At 32.4% G+C, this 19,766-nt stretch overlaps 1 protein-coding gene across 1 annotated transcript in view; it reads left to right on the forward strand.

Moving 5' to 3' along the window:
- LOC142224479 (uncharacterized) overlaps nucleotides 1-19,766 on the forward strand; it is a 457,797-nt gene that overhangs the window by 426,992 nt on the left and 11,039 nt on the right. Inside the window, exons 6-7 of the mRNA XM_075294253.1 lie at nucleotides 734-853; nucleotides 16,061-16,244. Coding sequence (XP_075150368.1) covers nucleotides 734-853; nucleotides 16,061-16,244 — 304 coding nt within the window. The remainder of the gene's footprint in view (nucleotides 1-733; nucleotides 854-16,060; nucleotides 16,245-19,766) is intronic.

Below are 19,766 nucleotides of genomic sequence, written 5' to 3' on the forward strand. Positions count from 1 at the left end.
AGTCGATAAACTTTTCAATGAAGTCGTATTATCCTTATAATTAAGTGATTTCACTTAAAAATGGGTATCATAACATGAAAGAAAAAATTATTGGGCTAAGGTCAACTTGACTTTAAAAACTCAGAAAAAATCTTTACATTTAATGAAATTGTCTTTAAATTTGTTGCCTTTTTGCATCTTGACTACAAAGCAAAAAATCGTTCAAATATAGGACATATTTTTCAACACTTCATTTTAAAGACGTTTATTACTTGAAACATATCATAATTTCTACTAGAAGTCAAGTCTTAATTTGGAAAATAAAGTTGTCGTTAACTCGTTTTTAAAGGACTTTGATAGCATATGAAGAAAAAAAGCTGAAAAAGCGAAAAATTAAAATTTGCTTCCTAGAAGCAAGTACACAAAACCCAAATTTTAAAGAGAATTGTGTCTTAAAAGTATCCTTACTTGTCTTCTCCGCTTCTTTGGCTCGGAATCAATGCCAAAATTTTTAAAGTAAAGACAAAATCTTTGGAACCGGGCATGCTTTTTTTTAGTGTATGCTACAGGTTAAAATATCTATATAATAATAAAATATCGTATACTTACTTCAACATGACAGAAAAAAAAACGTACGAAAATGTATGAAAAAAACACAAAGAATAGTTACGAAGTTAATTATAGTTATATTTTCCCAACTTTTAATTAGCACTTTTATCTTATATTGTTGTCCTTTTTGTTCTCCACCTTTCAGATAAATCCAGTTCATGTTAAACATTATAATACGGTAAAGGATGCACGTGAAATGGAGACAGTTACGTCTGGCATACATTTTGTTATAGCACCATCACATTTTAGTCATGGCAAATTAAAAGTAAGTATCGAAAGTTATAATCTTCATATCTCTATGAATACTCCTAACATAACCACCTGCCTTCAGAGTTTGTCCCCAAATATATTACTCTCATTATGGCAATGATGACGATGGTGGAGTGTTTTACACGGCTCTTAGCAGCAGGAAGTTTTTCCATTTAAAGTGATAAATGGCAAACTATAAAAAGGACTTAGCAATGGCAAGAAACTACCACTAAAAAAAATCGGGTTACGAGTTATGAGCTATAATTTATTTTGGTTATTATAGTATATGCCACCAGCGGAAGAGGAAATTTCAATTTACTGGAATTTGCGGAGTTTTCAATGAGAGCTAACTGTAGCAAAGGGAACCAACAAACAAACAAACAAATTTAAATCCTTTGAAAAATTGATATCCAACTGGAGGGCTGTATTTAAATCTCTGCTACTTTTTTATTATGTGTCACTCTCTTTCTATTACTCCTCCTCTCCCTCTCTTGCATTCTCTTTAAATATTAATTAATTGTCCATGCCAAACATTCAAATTCATTATAGGCCATTTGTCGCTCTCTTAAGAGACGTGGTCATTTTGACCACTTCTAAGTCGTTGCATGTAGGCAATAAAAAGCATTACATTTGTCGCCTAATTGTTTGTTATTGTTGCATTGTGTTGTATAATTTTAGGCTTCAAAACGTGCCACATGCCGGCTATAGGCAATGAATTTTCCGTTGTATTCTCTGTGTCTGTGTCCTTTCATGTCCATTAAAATACATGACACGTCTGGGGTAACATTTTATGGTTAATTATATATTTTTTGGCTCGTCTACTTTGGTTGTATGCTTCTTTTGTTCTTCTCCATATCTGGTACTTCATGACATTATTATCATTTTGCGGCCGCGTATAAGTGTTAAGAGGTGGATGTGGCAATTATGGTCGAATATTTAAATTCTAATAAAAATAGGATACGCTTAACTTTAAACAATTTTTTGGAAGTGAAAATGACCGCATTACAAAACTGGCTAGAGCGTACACTAAAATTATAAAATACAAAACGGATATTCATGTACCCAGGACGAATGTTGAACCTAAAGTATTCTCGGATACACAAAAGAGTTTTCACAATTTCATTGAAGGGCATTGTCTTTTCATAGAAATTCATTGCCAGCAAAACATTTTTAAGAATTCCTTAGTAATTATTGAGGTAAATCCGTTGGCGTCGGCGTTGGTGAAGGGAAATTTTAAAATTGTAAATATGATAGATGTTACGCACCATAAGGTATAGTAAGTTTGTGCATGTGTATGTAACGCTCAGAAGGAGCAGTCCGAGACCCATCGTTTAGTGTACCGCTCGTCTAAGAATTAAATTCTGAGTCGATTTAGCGATGTCCGTCCATCTGTCTGTCTGTTGATGCATTTTGGTGTGCAAATTCCAACTAGTAGTTTTAGTCAAATCGTCCTCAAATTTGGCCTAGTGATTTTGGAAAAAATCGGTTCAGATTTAGATATAGCTGTCATATATGTTTATAGCCGAACTGGTCAAAAATGACGTATTTCTCAACCAATCTTCTTATAATTTCGTATATTCAAATAGTTTGTGAGTCTCGTAAATCTTGCAAAATATCAGTCAAATCGGTTCATATTTATATATTTTGCTCTCAAATATATCTTTCGCCTGATATGTGTTTATGTGGCCCCAGAGGCCATATTCATATTAATTTTAAGGGATTTTGATAACACATGAAAAAAGCTGTAAAAACAAATCAATTAAAATTTATTTAAACTGCGTAAAACTTAAAAGAGAATCGAATTTGTAGGAAACATTTATTTATTTCTTGAATTTGTAGGAAACATTTATTTATATTTGTGAAATCGGTACAAAATTTGCGTTTCTAACGAAGTTTATTTAAAGTTTTCTAAAATTAATCTATTTTTTGTAAAATTAACCGAAGTTTAACTTCATAGGTTAAGCTAATGTTAGGTTCACCACTACTTATGTGAACAAACATGATATCATATTTGGTAGCAAAATTTTGTGACTGATAGCCTCCTTTATGACCGCAAAGAAAAAAAAACGTTTGGAAAACGTTTACCGAAAACGTTTTTCTTTTGTTAGAGTTTTTTGAATTGCTTCGAAAATTTTAAACTTTTATCACCAAAAAAATTCGTTTGGTACAAAATTTTTATTTTTTCAATAAAAAAAGTTATTTTTGAATCAACAACACAGTCCATTTCGTTCATATCAAACACTGTTCTTTTCTGACTTTAGGTCTTTAATAAGACACATTTTACAGTTCAAAATTTAATATAAAGGGTTGTTAAATTGTAAGGGCCGATGTTGAATGTGAACCACACCTAAACGCCAAGTTTTTTTTCCGAATTTTATTTGACATTTCTCTATTTCAGACTTACTCAATTTGAACCATGGAGGGATACACAATCCAACAACGTGGAAAATGGTTCCAAGAAATGGTAACAGTGGATGATCAATTTTCGAAGAAAATCATCTTCAGTGATGAGGCACATTTTCACCTCAGTGGATTCGACAATAAACAGAATTGCCGCATTTGAGCGAATGAGAATCCAAGAGTGATTGTCGAAAAACCAATGCACCCACAAAGAGTGACTGTTTGGTGCGGTTTATGGGCTGGCGGCATCATCGGGCCGTATTTTTCCAAAATTTGGGCGAACAGGCAGTTACTGTGAATGGTGTTCGCTATCGTGAGATGATAACGAACTTTTTATGGCCCGAATGGAAGATATGGATGTGGACGATATGTGGTTTCAGCAGGACGGTGCCACTTGCCACACAGCTAACGAAACAATGGTTGTTTTGCGCAACAAAATCTCTGGCCGTGTTATCTTACGTAATGGCGATGTCAATTGGCCGCCAAGATCATGTGATTTGACACCGTTGGACTTTTTTCTTTGGGGTTATTTGAAAGAAAAGGTGTACGTCGATAAGCCAGCAACAATTCAAGAGTTAAGGATGAGATAATTCGGCACATTAACGGCATATGCCTCAGCGTCATCGAAAATTTGGACCATCGGATGAAGGTGTACCACCGAGGTCGCGTCGCCCATTTGGCCGATATTTTGTTCCATACATAATTGAGTAATACCAATATATCATAATAAAATAAAATTACAATAACTTCCTAAACAATTTGTGTTTTATTCAAAATCAAAATCGGCCCTTGAAATTTTAACCACCCTTTACTACAATGTAATGTTGAACATTTTTTTTGGAATTTGCCGAACATATCTGGAATATATGAAAAAAAAAACAAAAAAAACTTTGGTCGAAGCAGGGATCGAACCCACGACCCTTGGCGTGCAAGTCGGACGTAGCAACCACTGCTCCACGGTGCCAAACTAAATGTTTGTTTCTGTTAAATAAACTTTGTTTATTCGGTTCGTGGGCGCCGCAAACTATGCTATATAAATACAACTTATATGAATATTTATCTATTTATGACCATAGCAGGTACATAGCTCAGTGGATAGTGTGTTGGCTTACAAAGTGCATGGTCCGCGGTTCGATTCTCCGTCCAGGCGAAAGGTAAAAAAAATTTTAAAAATTTGTAAAATCGTATAATTTCTTCTACATTGTTGGTACACTGAAAAAACAGTGAACCCACCAGGAAGAAAATTTCGGTTAATTTTAAAAAATTTTGAATATTTTTAGAAAATTTTAACTAAACAGTATTACAAACGCTGGCATCACCCCGATGTCATTAAAATAAGTAAATATTTTTCGACAAATTCAAGAAAATTTATTTGACATAATTAAGTTTTTTCACGTGTTAAAGAAAAATTTGTAGTTTCAAGGAAAAATTTGGAGTTCAAAATTGCAAGAATGTCTTTAGTGATATACGAAGTTCATGATGAACGCATTTGTAGCAAAATTTGCAAATTTAAAGAAATACTGAACTATTTTGTGGAATACACAAATTTAGTTAATCTTTATGCTTCATTTGTGTATATTTTTTCCTCGATTTTAGTTAATTTAACTAACGTAAACAAAAAATTATTAAAGTAAAGGCAACTTTCTCCAAACATAATAATTCCATGAACTAAGATAAAGTTAAATTGGTTTTAGTGAAATAGAGAGTTCACTTTTTTTTGAGTGTATTACAGGAAAAGGTGTTAAGAACTAAAAAATCTCTTGGATGTGAGAAAGATGTGAGGGAAAATGTAATTAGCAAGAAAACATTGTTTTTTTTTTTGAGTTTGTCTTTATGAAATTGTTTTTACATCCTGGAAAAGAATAAACGTTTATCACAAAAAGTATATACTTTTCTTCAAATACACTTCCTTACAGCGAAAAGCAAATGAGAAACGAACTTTGTTTGTCTAAAATTTCTTTTGGGAGGAAAGAATTATTTTTTTGCGTGTGGATGTACCATGTTAATAATTCTGCACTAATAGAAAAATCTCTCTTGCATTAAAGAATGTTTTTCATTAAAATTGAGCCGAGCAAATAATTTCCTATACGCAATGAAACTTTTCGTTATTATTATGATTTTCCATTAAATAAAGAAAAATGTCGTATTATTAACGAACACTTTCATTTTCCTAGTGAACATTATAGTCAATGGAAAAATGTATGCCGCACAATTTTAATGAATACGACAAAAATATAATCGGTATAATCGATATAGCGATATTTTTCATATCGGCGCCAAACGATGCCCACTTTTAACAATTGGTCGAAAACGTATTTAGTAAAACTTCCAACTAATTGTACACTCAAAAAAAGTGAACTCTCTACTTCACTAAATCCAATTTAACTTTATTTAAGTTCATGTAATTATTATGGTTGGAGAATTTTTCATTTACTCTAATCATTTTTTTTTGCGTACGTTAGTTCATTGAACCAAAAAATTGGGGAAAAATTATACAAAAATTAAGTATAAAGATTTACTAAATTCATAGTTCTTACAAAATAGTTCATTATTTCTTTAAATTTGTAAATTTTGCTACAAATTCTTCCATCATAAACTTCGTATGTCACTAAACAGATTCTTGCAATTATGACCTCCATTTTTTTCCTTCAAACTACAACATTTTCTTTAACAAGTGAAAAAAATTATATATGTCTAAAACATTTTCTTGAATTTGTCGAAAAATATTTACTTATTTTTATGATATCGGCATGATGCCAGCGTGTGTAATACTGTTTAGTTGAAATTTTCTAAAAATATTTAAAATTTTCTAAAATTAACCAAAAGATTTCTTCCTGGTGGGTTCACTGTTTTTTCAGTGTAGTGTGTGAATTTAATTTCGAATTTACCACATGGTGCCATTAGAATATAATCATACGAAGATATGATAACATTTGATTCATAAAATTTTTGAGACTTTTCTAGGAAAAAATCATCGGACTGAAAAAAATCAATAAACATATTTTAATTTCAGGATCAGTAAAACACGTCTAAATAAAAATGTTTTCATTTTCTGTTCATTGGCAAAATTCTTATACCAACCACATAAATTGATAATGTGCGATGACAAGTTTGCATTATTCCTATCATAACAATCTTGTTGATCTCAATTACGAACGGTATAAGGAAATATACTTACGCAATATAAATATACACATATAATGGCAGGACTACGATGCCAACATTTCACATCTCCATAAAAACAGTACGTTTAAATATATGCTCATGGTTTCTTGTATGGGTGTTCGGATATGAATATATAAGTCAATATGGCATTATATCATTTTCATTGCGTTTAACCAACATGAAGTGGTAAATACGAGTTCTATAGGAAAGCATGATATACAACAACCATAAAAAATTTAATGTTTACCATATTAATGATCGTATAGTCAAATGAAAAAATGATGTTTAATGAAAAAGTGCAATTTAAGTGGCATGAGGTCTACACTACCGGAAAACGATATCATATAAAACAAGAAAAAAACAATGCAGATGTCATGACTTATATCTTGGATTCCTTAATGGGATTTATATATGTGTATATGTTTTGCGTGAATTATGATCTTAAGCATAATTTTGGTTGGTAAATAAATTAGTAAAGAATCCTGCATATACGACCGAAAGTTCGGAGCGACAAAATATTATGTATCCTCTACTAAAGGATGTTATCCATGATGGAATTGCTTGGGTTGTGATAACCGATGCAGATGGCAAAATATCTTAAAACTTCACGCAGAGAAGAAACATGATTGCCACAATCATATTCGAAGAGCAAAATAATATGATAGCAGCTTTTTTTGCGGCGACCATGTAACATTTTAACCTGCAACCATGTTGGCTCAGTGAACATGGTTCTAAGAAAAATACAATTGTCCTCATCTAAAATGTTATTATATTGATAAAAAGAATTTTGTTTCCATTAAAAGACAATGGTCACGATCTAAAATGTTATGGTATTCGTCAAAAATGTTTTTCTTCTAGTTAAAACAACATGGTCACAACCTAAAATGTTTTGATTTTTATGAAAAAACTTTTTTCGTCGTCGAAAAAAGGACGCCACTTGAGAAAAGAAAACACAAAATCAACTTTATTTATTTGTTTTTATTTATTTATAAATTAATTCATTGTTTATTTGTATTTATAATGTCGTGCAAGCAAACTTCACATATTTTTACGCACTCTAGTGTGATTCAATTTCAACAATAAGTAATCATTCCATATTTACTTCGTGCCCATCAAATGTACAAACGCAGACATCATGTAACTGCAAATAAAAATAAATTATACCATATATTAAAATGCAGAACAAAAACCAGGTATATTTTTTCAATTACACTTTCCTTTTTTGTATTCACATAAAACCACGTGCCATTTCTGAATAAATAAATTAACACAAAACACAATAATTCCGTATTCTCCGTCCATTCCAAGAAACAATCAACACACGACTGACGCGCAAAATGAAAATCGTGTGTACCTGCTCAATGTTTTTATAAAATTCTTGTCGCTGCAAAAAAATTAAAAAATTAAATGGTCACGAAAACAATGTACATGGTCTTTATGGCCATGTAATGGTTGTAGACATGTCTATACGTAAACTATAAAAATATTTTTTTCTCTGCAAAAAAGTAAAAAAATTGAATGGTCAGATACATGATTTTCCTGACCATATAATGGTCTCAAATTCTATCATTTAAATAATAGAACATGTTTGCGGCATTTGAGAACCATTTAAATGCTTATTGCCAACATATATTTTTCTCCGCTCGAAAATTATTTTTACAAAGACAAAATACATGGTTTTCGCGACAATTACATACTCTAAATAAGCATTAAATGGATGCGGCAACCATGTCCAAACATGTTTTTTCTGTGCGTGTTCTTAATATTGTCTTCTAAATTGTACGAAAAGCCATATGGAATTTATGTTAGATAAACATGGCAGAATATGTACCTACCTAAGCCCCTCTTGTTCGTGATCGGTTTTTATGGATGAGTCTATATTTGATTATGAACCGATCAGGGTTGGCCTGACGCAAACAGTGACTTTTGCGACATACATTTACGATGATATAATACTTATGTCGCAAAAGTCGTAAACCTTATGGAGAAAACCTAATTTTGAACAAATGAATTTTAAACATTTTTTAATTTAATTTATTGCGATTTGGGAAAAAGGTGCAACATTCTCGAAATTTGAAGGACACTGTCATAGATCCAATAACTTTGGAATGACAATATCATTTGTGCGAAAATACAATGAGGGAAAAAGTAGTGTAACACCAATGCAACATATTTTTTGTGAAACGAAAACGCCGTTAGTTTGCCTGTCCGATAAAAAAGATGCAAAAATGTGTTGTCGCAACTACAAACTATTCGAATTTTGCGTAGTGCATAATGTTCATTCATGCAAAAAACATAATTCTTTCCTCCCAAATGAAATTTTAGAAAAACAAAGTTCGTTTCTCATTTGCTTTTTGCTTTAAGGAAGTTTATTTGGAAGAAAAGTATATACTTTTTGTGATAAATATTTATTCTTTTCCAGGATGTAAGACAATTTCATAAAGACAAACTCAAAAAAAAAAAAAAAAAAAAAAAACATTGTTTTCTTGCTAATTTCATTTTCCCTCACATCTTTCTCACATCCACGAGTTTTTTTATTATTATTATTCGATTTTATATATTTTTTTAATTTACCTTTCGACTGGAAGGAGAATCGAACCGCGGACCATGCAATTTGTAAGCCAGCACACTACCCACTGAGCTATGTAGCTGTTATTGTCATCAATAGACAATTATCCATATAAGTTATATTTATATAGCATAGCTTAAACAAACTTTATTTAACAGAAACATACATTTAGTTGGGCACCGTGGAGCAGTGGTTGCTACGTCCGCCTTGCATACCAAGGGTCCTGGGTTCGATCCCTGCTTCGACCGAACACCAAAAAGTTTTCTTACATATATTCCAGATATGTTCGAAAGATTCCAAAAAGTTGTTCAACATTACATCCCAGCAAAAAATACTTCAGCAGTAAGAGTTTAGTTGCGCTTTTTGGTATACAATAAAGTTGGCGGTGCATCCACACTGCATGAATCGGTGGCAATAACGTAAACGAGTATCAAACTAGTCTATGCTCATTCGTTTACGTTATTGCAGTATAGATGCATGAAAAGTAGTGCTGTTTTCCTTCACACCAACAATGTTATACTCAAGATTATATATCACTTCTGAGTAATAATGCTATTGAAATGAGCTATTGAAATGAGCTCTAAATCGGGACATCGCACACAAAAATCAGCGCTGATTCGGTTGTTTTGTGAGCACTTGGTACTGCCTCTCTCCCTTACAATCCTGCTGAAATAGTGCTCCATTTTTTGCTGGGATACTACTAAAGGGTGATATGGTCAAAATTTGGTCAAGGGAAAACGCGTGTAAATCGGTGAAATCGTTTATTTAAAAAATCAAATTAAATTTCTTTTTCAAGTTCAATTAGTACAAAATTCAGGAAAAATATTCAGTTAGGCTTTCGCTTTTCCAAATCCGAATTGCCGGGCCTCACGCTTGACACCTGCCATCAGATTTTGTACAGCCACCTTGTCCACCTTCTTCGCCGCAGAAAGCCAGTTTGCCTTGAACTGCTGCTCGTCCTTAGCAGTTTTTCTGGTCTTCTTTAGGTTCCGCTTGACAATAGCCCAGTATTGCTCAATTGGGCGGAGCTTTGGCGTGTTGGGAGGGTTCTTGTCCTTGGGAACTACCTGCACGTTGTTGGCGGCGTACCACTCCATGGCCTTTTTACCGTCATGGCAAGATGCCAAATCCGGCCAAAACAGTACGGAACAACCGTGTTTCTTCAGGAAAGACAGCACACGTTTATTCAAACACTCTTTCACGTAAATTTCTTGGTTGACAGTCCCGGAAGCTATGAAAATGCTGCTTTTCAAGCCACAGGTACAGATTCGCCAGATATTTCTTTGCGAACTTTGACAGTTTTGTGTGCTTGAAAATATCTGCTACACGCAAAGAAAAAAAAAAAACGTTTGGAAAACGTGTACCGAAAACGTTTTTCTTTTGTTAGAGTTTTTTGAATTGCTTCGAAAATTTTAAACTTTTATCACCAAAAAAAATACGTTTGTTACAAAATTTTTACTTTTTCAATAAAAAAAAATTATTTTTGAAACCACAACACAGTCCATTTCGTTTATATGAAACACTGTTCTTTTCTGACTATAGGTCTTTAATACGACACATTTTACAGTTCAAAATTTAATATAGGACAATGTAATGTTCAACATTTTTTCGGAATTTCCGAACATATCTGGAATATATGTAAAACAAAAAAAAAAAAACTTTGGTCGAAGCAGGGATCGAACCCACGACCCTTGGCATGCAAGTCAGACGTAGCAACCACTGCTCCACGGTGCCAAACTAAATGTTTGTTTCTGTTAAATAAACTTTGTTCATTCGGTTCGTGGGCGCCGCAAGCTATGCTATATAAATATAACTTATATGGATATTTATCTATTGATGACCATAACAGGTACATAGCTCAGTGGTTAGTGTGTTGGCTTACAAAGTGCATGGTCCGCGGTTCGATTCTCCGTCCAGGCGAAAGGTAAAAAAAATTTTAAAAATTTGTAAAATCGTATAATTTCTTCTACATTGTTGGTACACTGAAAAAACAGTGAACCCACCAGGAAGAAAATTTCGGTTAATTTTAACAAATTTTGAATATTTTTAGAAAATTTTAACTAAACAGTATTACAAACGCTGGCATCACCCCGATGTCATTAAAATAAGTAAATATTTTTCGACAAATTCAAGAAAATTTATTTGACATAATTAAGTTTTTTCACGTGTTAAAGAAAAATTTGTAGTTTCAAGGAAAAATTTGGAGTTCAAAATTGCAAGAATGTCTTTAGTGATATACGAAGTTCATGATGAACGCATTTGTAGCAAAATTTGCAAATTTAAAGAAATACTGAACTATTTTGTGGAATACACAAATTTAGTTAATCTTTATGCTTCATTTGTGTATATTTTTTCCTCGATTTTAGTTAATTTAACTAACGTAAACAAAAAATTATTAAAGTAAAGGCAACTTTCTCCAAACATAATAATTCCATGAACTAAGATAAAGTTAAATTGGTTTTAGTGAAATAGAGAGTTCACTTTTTTTTGAGTGTATTACAGGAAAATGTGTTAAGAACTAAAAAACCTCGTGGATGTGAGAAAGGTGTGAGGGAAAATGCAATTAGCACGAAAACATTTTTTTTTTTTGAGTTAGTCTTTATGAAATTGTTTTTACATCCTGGAAAAGAATAAACGTTTATCACAAAAAGTACATACTTTTCTTCCAAATACACTTCCTTACAGCGAAAAGCAAATGAGAAACGAACTTTGTTTGTCTAAAATTTCGTTTGGGAGGAAAGAATTATTTTTTTGCGTGTACCTTTCCCCTTCCTTTTGTCGTATAAAACTCCTGTCCCGGAAGCTGCTTGTAGTCGGCTTTGACGTAGGTTTCGTCGTCCATTACCACGCAGTCAAACTTCGTCAGCATCGTCATATACAGCCTCCGGGATTGCGCTTTGGCCGTCGTATTTTGTTTATCATCGCGATTTGGAGTCACTACCTTCTTGTAAGTCGATAGTCCGGCTCGTTTTTTGGCTCGATGCACGGTTGTAGACGATACACCCAGCTTATTTGCGGCATCTCGGAGAGAGAGGTTAGGGTTTCGCTTGAAACTACCGGCAACACTCTTTGTCGTCTCAGCGGCTTCCGGTTTTCGATTTCCCCCCGATCCAGACTTCCGGGCTGTCGTCAAACGTTCCCCAAACACTTTAATTACATTTGTAACGGTTGATTTGGCAACTTTTAGCTATTTTGCCAGCTTTGCGTGCGAGTAGGTCGGATTTTCGCGATGCGCGAGCAAAACTTTGATACGCTGCTCTTCTTGCTTGGACGGCATTTTGACAACTGAAGAGTGAGTTCCAAAATCAAAATAGGAGTAACATTCTACACACATACACCTTCAAAATGAGGGGTGTTCAGGTTTTTTAAATGCAAAATTGAAAGAAACACGTCAAGTTTATATTGACCGTATCACCCTTTATATTAAATTTTTACTATAAATCTGTTATATGTGTCTTATTAAAGACTTAAAGTCAGAAAAGAACAGTGCTTGATATAAACGAAATGGATTGTGTTGTTGGCTCAAAAATAATATTTTTTATTGAAAAAAATAAAAATTTTGTAACAAACATAACTCTAACACAAGAAAAACGTTTTCGGGACACGTTTTCCAAACTTTTTTTCTTTGCATGTAGCTAGAATTTTGACCATTTTTAATTAGTATGGAAATGGGATCTAATAAATCGAAAAGTGAATTTATTAAATTCTCTCTAAACAGCAGTTTACTTATGCAAGACTTAAGTAGTGGTTTTTCTTTGCTATTAGTTTTTGCAGAAATTTGTGCAAGTTTAATTATGGCAATATAGTTAAGTTTGTGCCTTTGTATATAACGCCAAGATGGAGCTGTCCAAGACCAATCGTTCAGTATACCGATTGGTTTAGAATTAAATTTTGAGTCGATTTAGCGACGTCCGTCTGTCTGTATGTCTGTCTGTATATGCAATTTTGTGTGCCAAGAACAGCTCGCAATATAAGTCCGATCGTTCTCAAATTTGGTATGGGGTCTTTCTTCGGGTCAATCGCTATTAATTTTGACGTTTTTATGAGCCGATCTTTTGATATAGTTCCCATATACATCTTTCGCCCGATATGCATTTATTTGGCCCCAGAGGCCAAACTTTTATATTGATGTGCTTCCAATTTTGCACAAGGAGTACAACTGATAGTATCGTCAAATATGCCAAAGTTGGTTGAAATCGGTTCAGATTTAGATATAGCTCCTATATATCTTTCACCAGATTTACACTCTTATTACCACAGAGGCCGAAGCTTTACTACGAGTCACGTGCAATTTTGCACAAATTGTAGAATTAACATGCGAACTATGCTTGGCAAATTTGGTCAAAATCAGATTTATATTTAGATATAGCTACCATACATATCTTTCGACCGATATGAATTTATTTGGCCCCAGATGCGAGAATTGTATATTGATGTGTTTCTCATTTTCCACAGGAGTACAATAGTATAGTCAAGTATGTCAAATTTGGTTGAAATCGGTTCAGATTTAGATATAGCTCCCATACACATATATCTTTCGCCCGATTTACACTCATATGGCCCCAGAGGCCAGAGTTCCATTTTAATTTCCATAAAATTTTGCACTTAATGTACAACTGACGATATCATCAAGAATGACATATATTGTTGAAATCGGTTCAGATTTAGATATAGCACCCATATATATCTTACGCCCGATATAAATTCATATGACCACCGGAGGCCAACGTTTTACTCCGATTTACATGAAAATTTGTGCTGAGAGTAAAATTAACATTCTAGCTATATGTGCAAAATTTGGTTAAAATCGGTTAATATCACTAAAATCGGTTAATAATTCCCATATATACTCGTACATATGTAAGCCTGCTTGGGGTAAATCTGGTAGAATACTTCATATCTTATACCCATTTCCAAAGGACTTTTTTTACTTACTTATTTAATATTAATAATTTCTTGAGCATTCTTGAGAATTGAAACTAATTCGAACATATCATCATCTAGGATATCATCGAATTCGCTGACCAGCCTACACGACTGAAGTTATTAAGAGTGCCCCGTTTGTTGCTTTTTCTATACAAAGTTTGATACCGACTATCTGTGGAACCGATGCTGTTAGTAACATATAAAAACAACGCAAAAATTGTTTCATATCGGCCAATAATTATATATAGACCCCATACAGACCGATTCCCAGATTTACCTAGAGGAGCTTGGACCAAATTTTATCCGATCCGGTTGAAATTTGATACGTGGTGTATAAAACATGAAAAAATGGTTTATATTGGTTCTTAGTTATATATAGCCCCCATTAAACCGATCATCGGATTTGATTTCCGGAGCTTCCGGGAGGAGCAAAATTTCATCCGATCCGATTGAAATTTGGCACGTTAAGTCAATATATGGCCGCTAAATACCATGCAAAAAGTGGTTCATATCAGGTTACATATTTTTACATAATCTCAGTATATCAAAAAGCCTAAAATCTTGGGATCCAAGTAAACTTACTTTTTGAACTTACTAATTTAGTGGGGCATACAAATAAACAAGTATATCCGGCCGTAAGTTCGGCCAGGCCGAATCTTATGTACCCTCCACAATGGATTGCGTAGAAACTTCTACGAAAGACTGTCATCCACAAATTTCAACTCACATGGTTGTTAAATATCATATACTACCACCACGTACCAAATTTCAACCAGATCGGATGAATTTTGCTCCTCCAAAAGGCACCGGAGGTCAAATCTGGGGATCGGTTTATATGGGAGCTATATATTATTATGGACTGATAGGAACCAAATCCTGCATGGTTGTTGGATACCCTATACTAACATCACGTACCAAATTTCAACCGAATGAGAATAATTTTGCTCTTCCAAGGTGCTCCGGAGGTCAAATCTGGGGATCAGCTTATATGGGGCCTATATATAATTATGGACCGATATCGATCAATTTTTGCATGGGTGTTTGAGGCCATATATTAACATCACGTACCAAATTTCAATTGAATCAGATGAATTTTGGTCTTCCAAGAGGCTCCGGAGGTCAAATGTGGTGATAGGTTTATATGGGGGCTATATATAATTATGGACCGTAAATAGACCAATTTTTACATGGTTGTTAGAGACCATATACTAACACCATGTACCAAATTTCCGCAAGCCAAATCGGGGGATCGGTTTATATTGGGCCTATATATAATTATGGACCGATGTGAACCAATTTTTGCATGGTTGTTAGATACTATATACTAACACCATGTACCAAATTTCGGCCGGATCGGATGAAATTTGCTTCTCTTAGAGGCTCTGCAAGCCAAATCGGGGGATCGGTTTATATGGGGGCTATATATAATTATGGACCGATGTGGACCAATTTTTGCATGGTTGTTAGAGACCATATACTAACACCATGTACCAAATTTCAGCCGGATCGGATGAAATTTGCTTCTCTTAGGGGCCTCGCAAGCCAAATTTGGGGGTTCGTTTATATGGGGGCTATACGTAAAAGTGGACCGATGTGGACCAATTTTTGCATGGTTGTTAGAGACCATATACTAACAACATGTACCAAATTTCAGCCGGATCGGATGAAATTTGCTTCTCTCAGAGGCCTCGCAAGCCAAATTTGGGGGTCCGTTTATATGGGGGCTATACGTAAAAGTGGACCGATATGGCCCATTTACAATACCATCCGACCTACATCAATAACAACTCCTTGTGTCAAGTTTCAAGTCGATAGCTTGTTTCGTTCGGAAGTTAGCATGATTTCAACAGACGGACGGACATGCTCAGATCGACTCAGAATTTCACCACGACCTAGAATATATATACTTTATGGGGTCTTAGAGCAATATTCCGATCTGTTACAAACGGAATGACAAAGTTAATATACCCCCCATCCTATGGTGGAGGGTATAAAAAAGATATTTAATTTCCGCACTGTTTGTTTTTGACGATCGCATTTTGGTAATACATATTTAGTTGGTAATGCATATTTACGACAATGATTTTACTAAATTTATGTTTTGATTTCATAGTGGCTTAGTGATAGAAGTAATATGAACCCTCTATCTTATTTCATTTACAGATACGTTGCACAGCCCATATCCATGATGTTTATTGGAAATCTACTGAGAAATCTGTTGAGGAAAGTCGACATACTAAGCACGGAGATAATGCGAATGTTGTGCAAACATTCTCAGAGGACTATTTCGATATGGAAGACGATAATGTTATTGATCGTTCTGATACCTACATGACACACATTAAAGGTATGCTACACATACTGTTAAATCATTTGATGATGTCCACAACTCTCCTGGGTTCATAATTTTGATAAGAATGCTAATTTACCTGCGAAAAGAGTTGCCCGAAAATAAGTGACGTTCACGGACGTCCGTACATCTCTCTGATTATATTATCGTTCGCACAATACACCGAACGAATCGTAACAGAACGAAAATTTTCATTAAAAGTACGAAGTTTGTCATTGTTTTACAACCAAAGAAACTTTTCATTAAATGTACTTTTTATGAAAAATTTTCGTACTTTTTTTTTTGAAAAATGTTCGAACTTTTAGAAAAAAAAAATTATAGCCCAAAGTGCATTTGGTTGTAGTTACAAGTTTCAAAACTGTTATCACTACTTTATATGTTAAGTTTTTAATTAATTTTTAGTTTTATTGCTTCACTTTTATTCATAGCAAGCTATCACACAAATGAAAAAATACAAAAAAATAAAGGAATACACTCAAGCCATTATCAAAGACAATTTTATGACGCGAACGGAAATTTTACAATCTCAATGAAACATCTTCGTTATTTAAAAAAAAATGTTGCGTACTTTTTATAAAGAAATTTTAACGCAGAGAGTTTCGTAATATTTTCATAAATTCGTAAAAACTTCTTCACAAAAATCATGAAATTTGAAGAAAATTTCGTTAAAAGTACGAACTTTTTACGAGGAAAAATTAATGTAGAATATTTCGTAAACGTTTCGTATATTCGTAAAATGTTCTTCGTAAACTTACGAAAATTAATGAAAATTTTGTTGTTTTAATGAAAAATTTACGAAGAATAGTTAATGGAGAATTCTTCGTAAAATTAACGAAGCTAATTCTTTCGGTGTAGGGGTCAAGAATTAAATTCCCTTGAATTTAGCGATGTGAGCACAAGAACATGCAGATTTGAAAATGTAAATGAAGATTCAATATTCACAAATCTGAAGACACGCAAACGCATAAATATCTATTGCCGTTTGAATACGAATGTGATATTTACGTGGCATAGATGAATTTCTCTGATACAAGGATTTTTTTACATCACACAATTTTCTATAGAAAAATGTTGACAAAATACAATTTTAACAAAATTTTCTATAGAAATAAAAAAACTGGAAAAATTTTCTATAGAAATAAAACTTTGATAAAATTTTCTATAGAAATAAAATTTTGACAAAATTTTCTAAAGAAATAAAAAATCTGACAAAATTTTTATAGAAATAAACCTTTGACAAAATATTATTATAATTTTTGAACTTACAATAAATTGTTGTTAAAGAAAATTTTTAAGTTCAACAAAATTGTTGTTGATATAACAAAATTTGTGGCTAATAAGACAAAATATTACTAAAATCGTAATTGTATTTAAAAATTACGTTGTTAGCTCAAACTTAAACATAGAAGTAAAATTTTAACGAAATTTTGTATATAAATAAAATGTTGACTAAATTTCCTATAGAAATAAAATTTTGATGATATTTTCTATAGAAATAAAATTTTGACAAAATTTTCTATAGAAATAAAATTTTGACTAAATTTTTTATAGAAGTAAAATTTTTACAAAATTTTCTATAAAAATATTTTTTTTTTTTTATAAAAATAACATTTTGGAAAAATTTTCTGTACATGAAATTTTTACAAATTTTTCCATAGAAATAAAATTTTGACAAAATATTCTATAGAAAAACAAAATGGTTGATAAAATTTTCTATAGAAATAAAATTTTGATAATTTCTTTAGAAAAATAAGAAACAACAACTGTGATAGCTTAGGTTAACTTTCGTATTATTTGTGCAATTATTTAAAATTTGTGTTTAATGTTGTGCTGTAATAGTGATGTTACACTTTGAATAATAATTTATACAATATGACGAACGATTAAATGTAAATTTTTCCAAAAGAATATGGGAAAATCATAAGCAAAAAGTAAAAATATTGTTCTTTTCGTATATTTTATTGTAGTTTCCAGATTTCAATAAAGTAAATTCCTGAGGATGATGGAAATTCCCATCGAAACGTAGGATAAAAATATGAAATAAATAATCTTTTATTTACATAAACTCATGACCTTGAAAACCTGACTTTTTTAGTCACTCTAGAAATCATAACAAAAATTTTATAGATAATTTTTTCTATAGAAATAAGAAATCTTGAACTTTATTCTCATAAAATCTCAAAATTTTAATTAATTTAATTAACTTTGAACTATTACCTTAGGTAAATAATACAGACATATGACTAGAAGGATTATCATATGCCTGATTTGTAGTTTTCCGTTTTTGTTTTGTGATTTTATTATGAATTTGATAAATATAATACTATTTTCAAGTTCAAAGGCTGAAAAGCATAAAATTGGAGTTTACATGTTACGACCATTATCGGCTATGTGAATTATATTGAGAAAAATCATTGTTGATGAACTCAAACCATCTAAATTAGGCATAAGATCAACATATGTCTTCAGAATCAATTTAGCATAATCTGTTTTAAAACTTATTGATGTCAAATTCTACATGCTGCGTATAACTCCAAGTTCATGAGCAAAGTTGCGAATTTGAAAATTAAAGTTTTTTACTTTCAATCCTGGCCACCAATTTTTTTCATCGGAACATATGGAAATTAATGTCCATGTCTATTTAAATCCAAACAGCTACTATTTGCATTGACTCTGAGACTTTAATTATATATAATTATTTACAATGTACAAAATCTCCCATATGCTTGTAATTACCATCTCCAAGTTCTTAGATAAGCAAAGGTCCTAACTAAAAGTCTTGTTTCAAACTTCTACAAAACATTTTTAAAACATTTTAGATTCAGTTTTTTTTTTAATAACTTAACGCTACGGTTACATCGATTTTTCTTCGAAAATTTCATACTATATTTAAAATTAAGAAAATATAAAGAAAATTACACATCATTCACTGGTACTACATGTTTAAGAAACAAAAATTTGTTCACCTTATGTCATACAAATATATGGCATACATTTACAAGCACCATTTTGAACCAGCAAGATGAAGCAAACGCTTCCACTATCACTAATAGTCTACAGTGTACTTCATCTTTTCGGTACAGAAAACTGGTAGAGTGTGTAATAGCATGAGGGAAATGTATAAAAAAAATTTATTAAAACTAACAAAAGACACATGTCGTTACAAAAAATAATAATAATAATACCAAAAGAAAACTTTGTAGTAATCTTGCATCACTTGTAATGATGCTCTTTCAGTTACGATATGACAGCAAGTTTTACAAGGTAGTCTACAATAACGAAACAGTTGTAGTTCATCACACAAATTAAATTTAAATCACAAAAGCACAAATTGTAACAGTGTGAAGAAAATTTAGAATCACAAAAACTAAAGATATTATAAAAATCAAAAGAGTTCTACTGCTATGAAGCAAATGTAGGCGTATGTTGGAAGCCAAAATGATAATGTTATGTATGTGCCATTGTAATGCTTTAAGACTTAACTGCACTTTACTGGCACCTCATTGAATTACTTAAATT

The sequence above is a fragment of the Haematobia irritans genome, chromosome 2 (genome assembly GCF_050003625.1).
Source record: "Haematobia irritans isolate KBUSLIRL chromosome 2, ASM5000362v1, whole genome shotgun sequence".
NCBI classification, from domain to species: Eukaryota; Metazoa; Arthropoda; class Insecta; order Diptera; family Muscidae; genus Haematobia; species Haematobia irritans.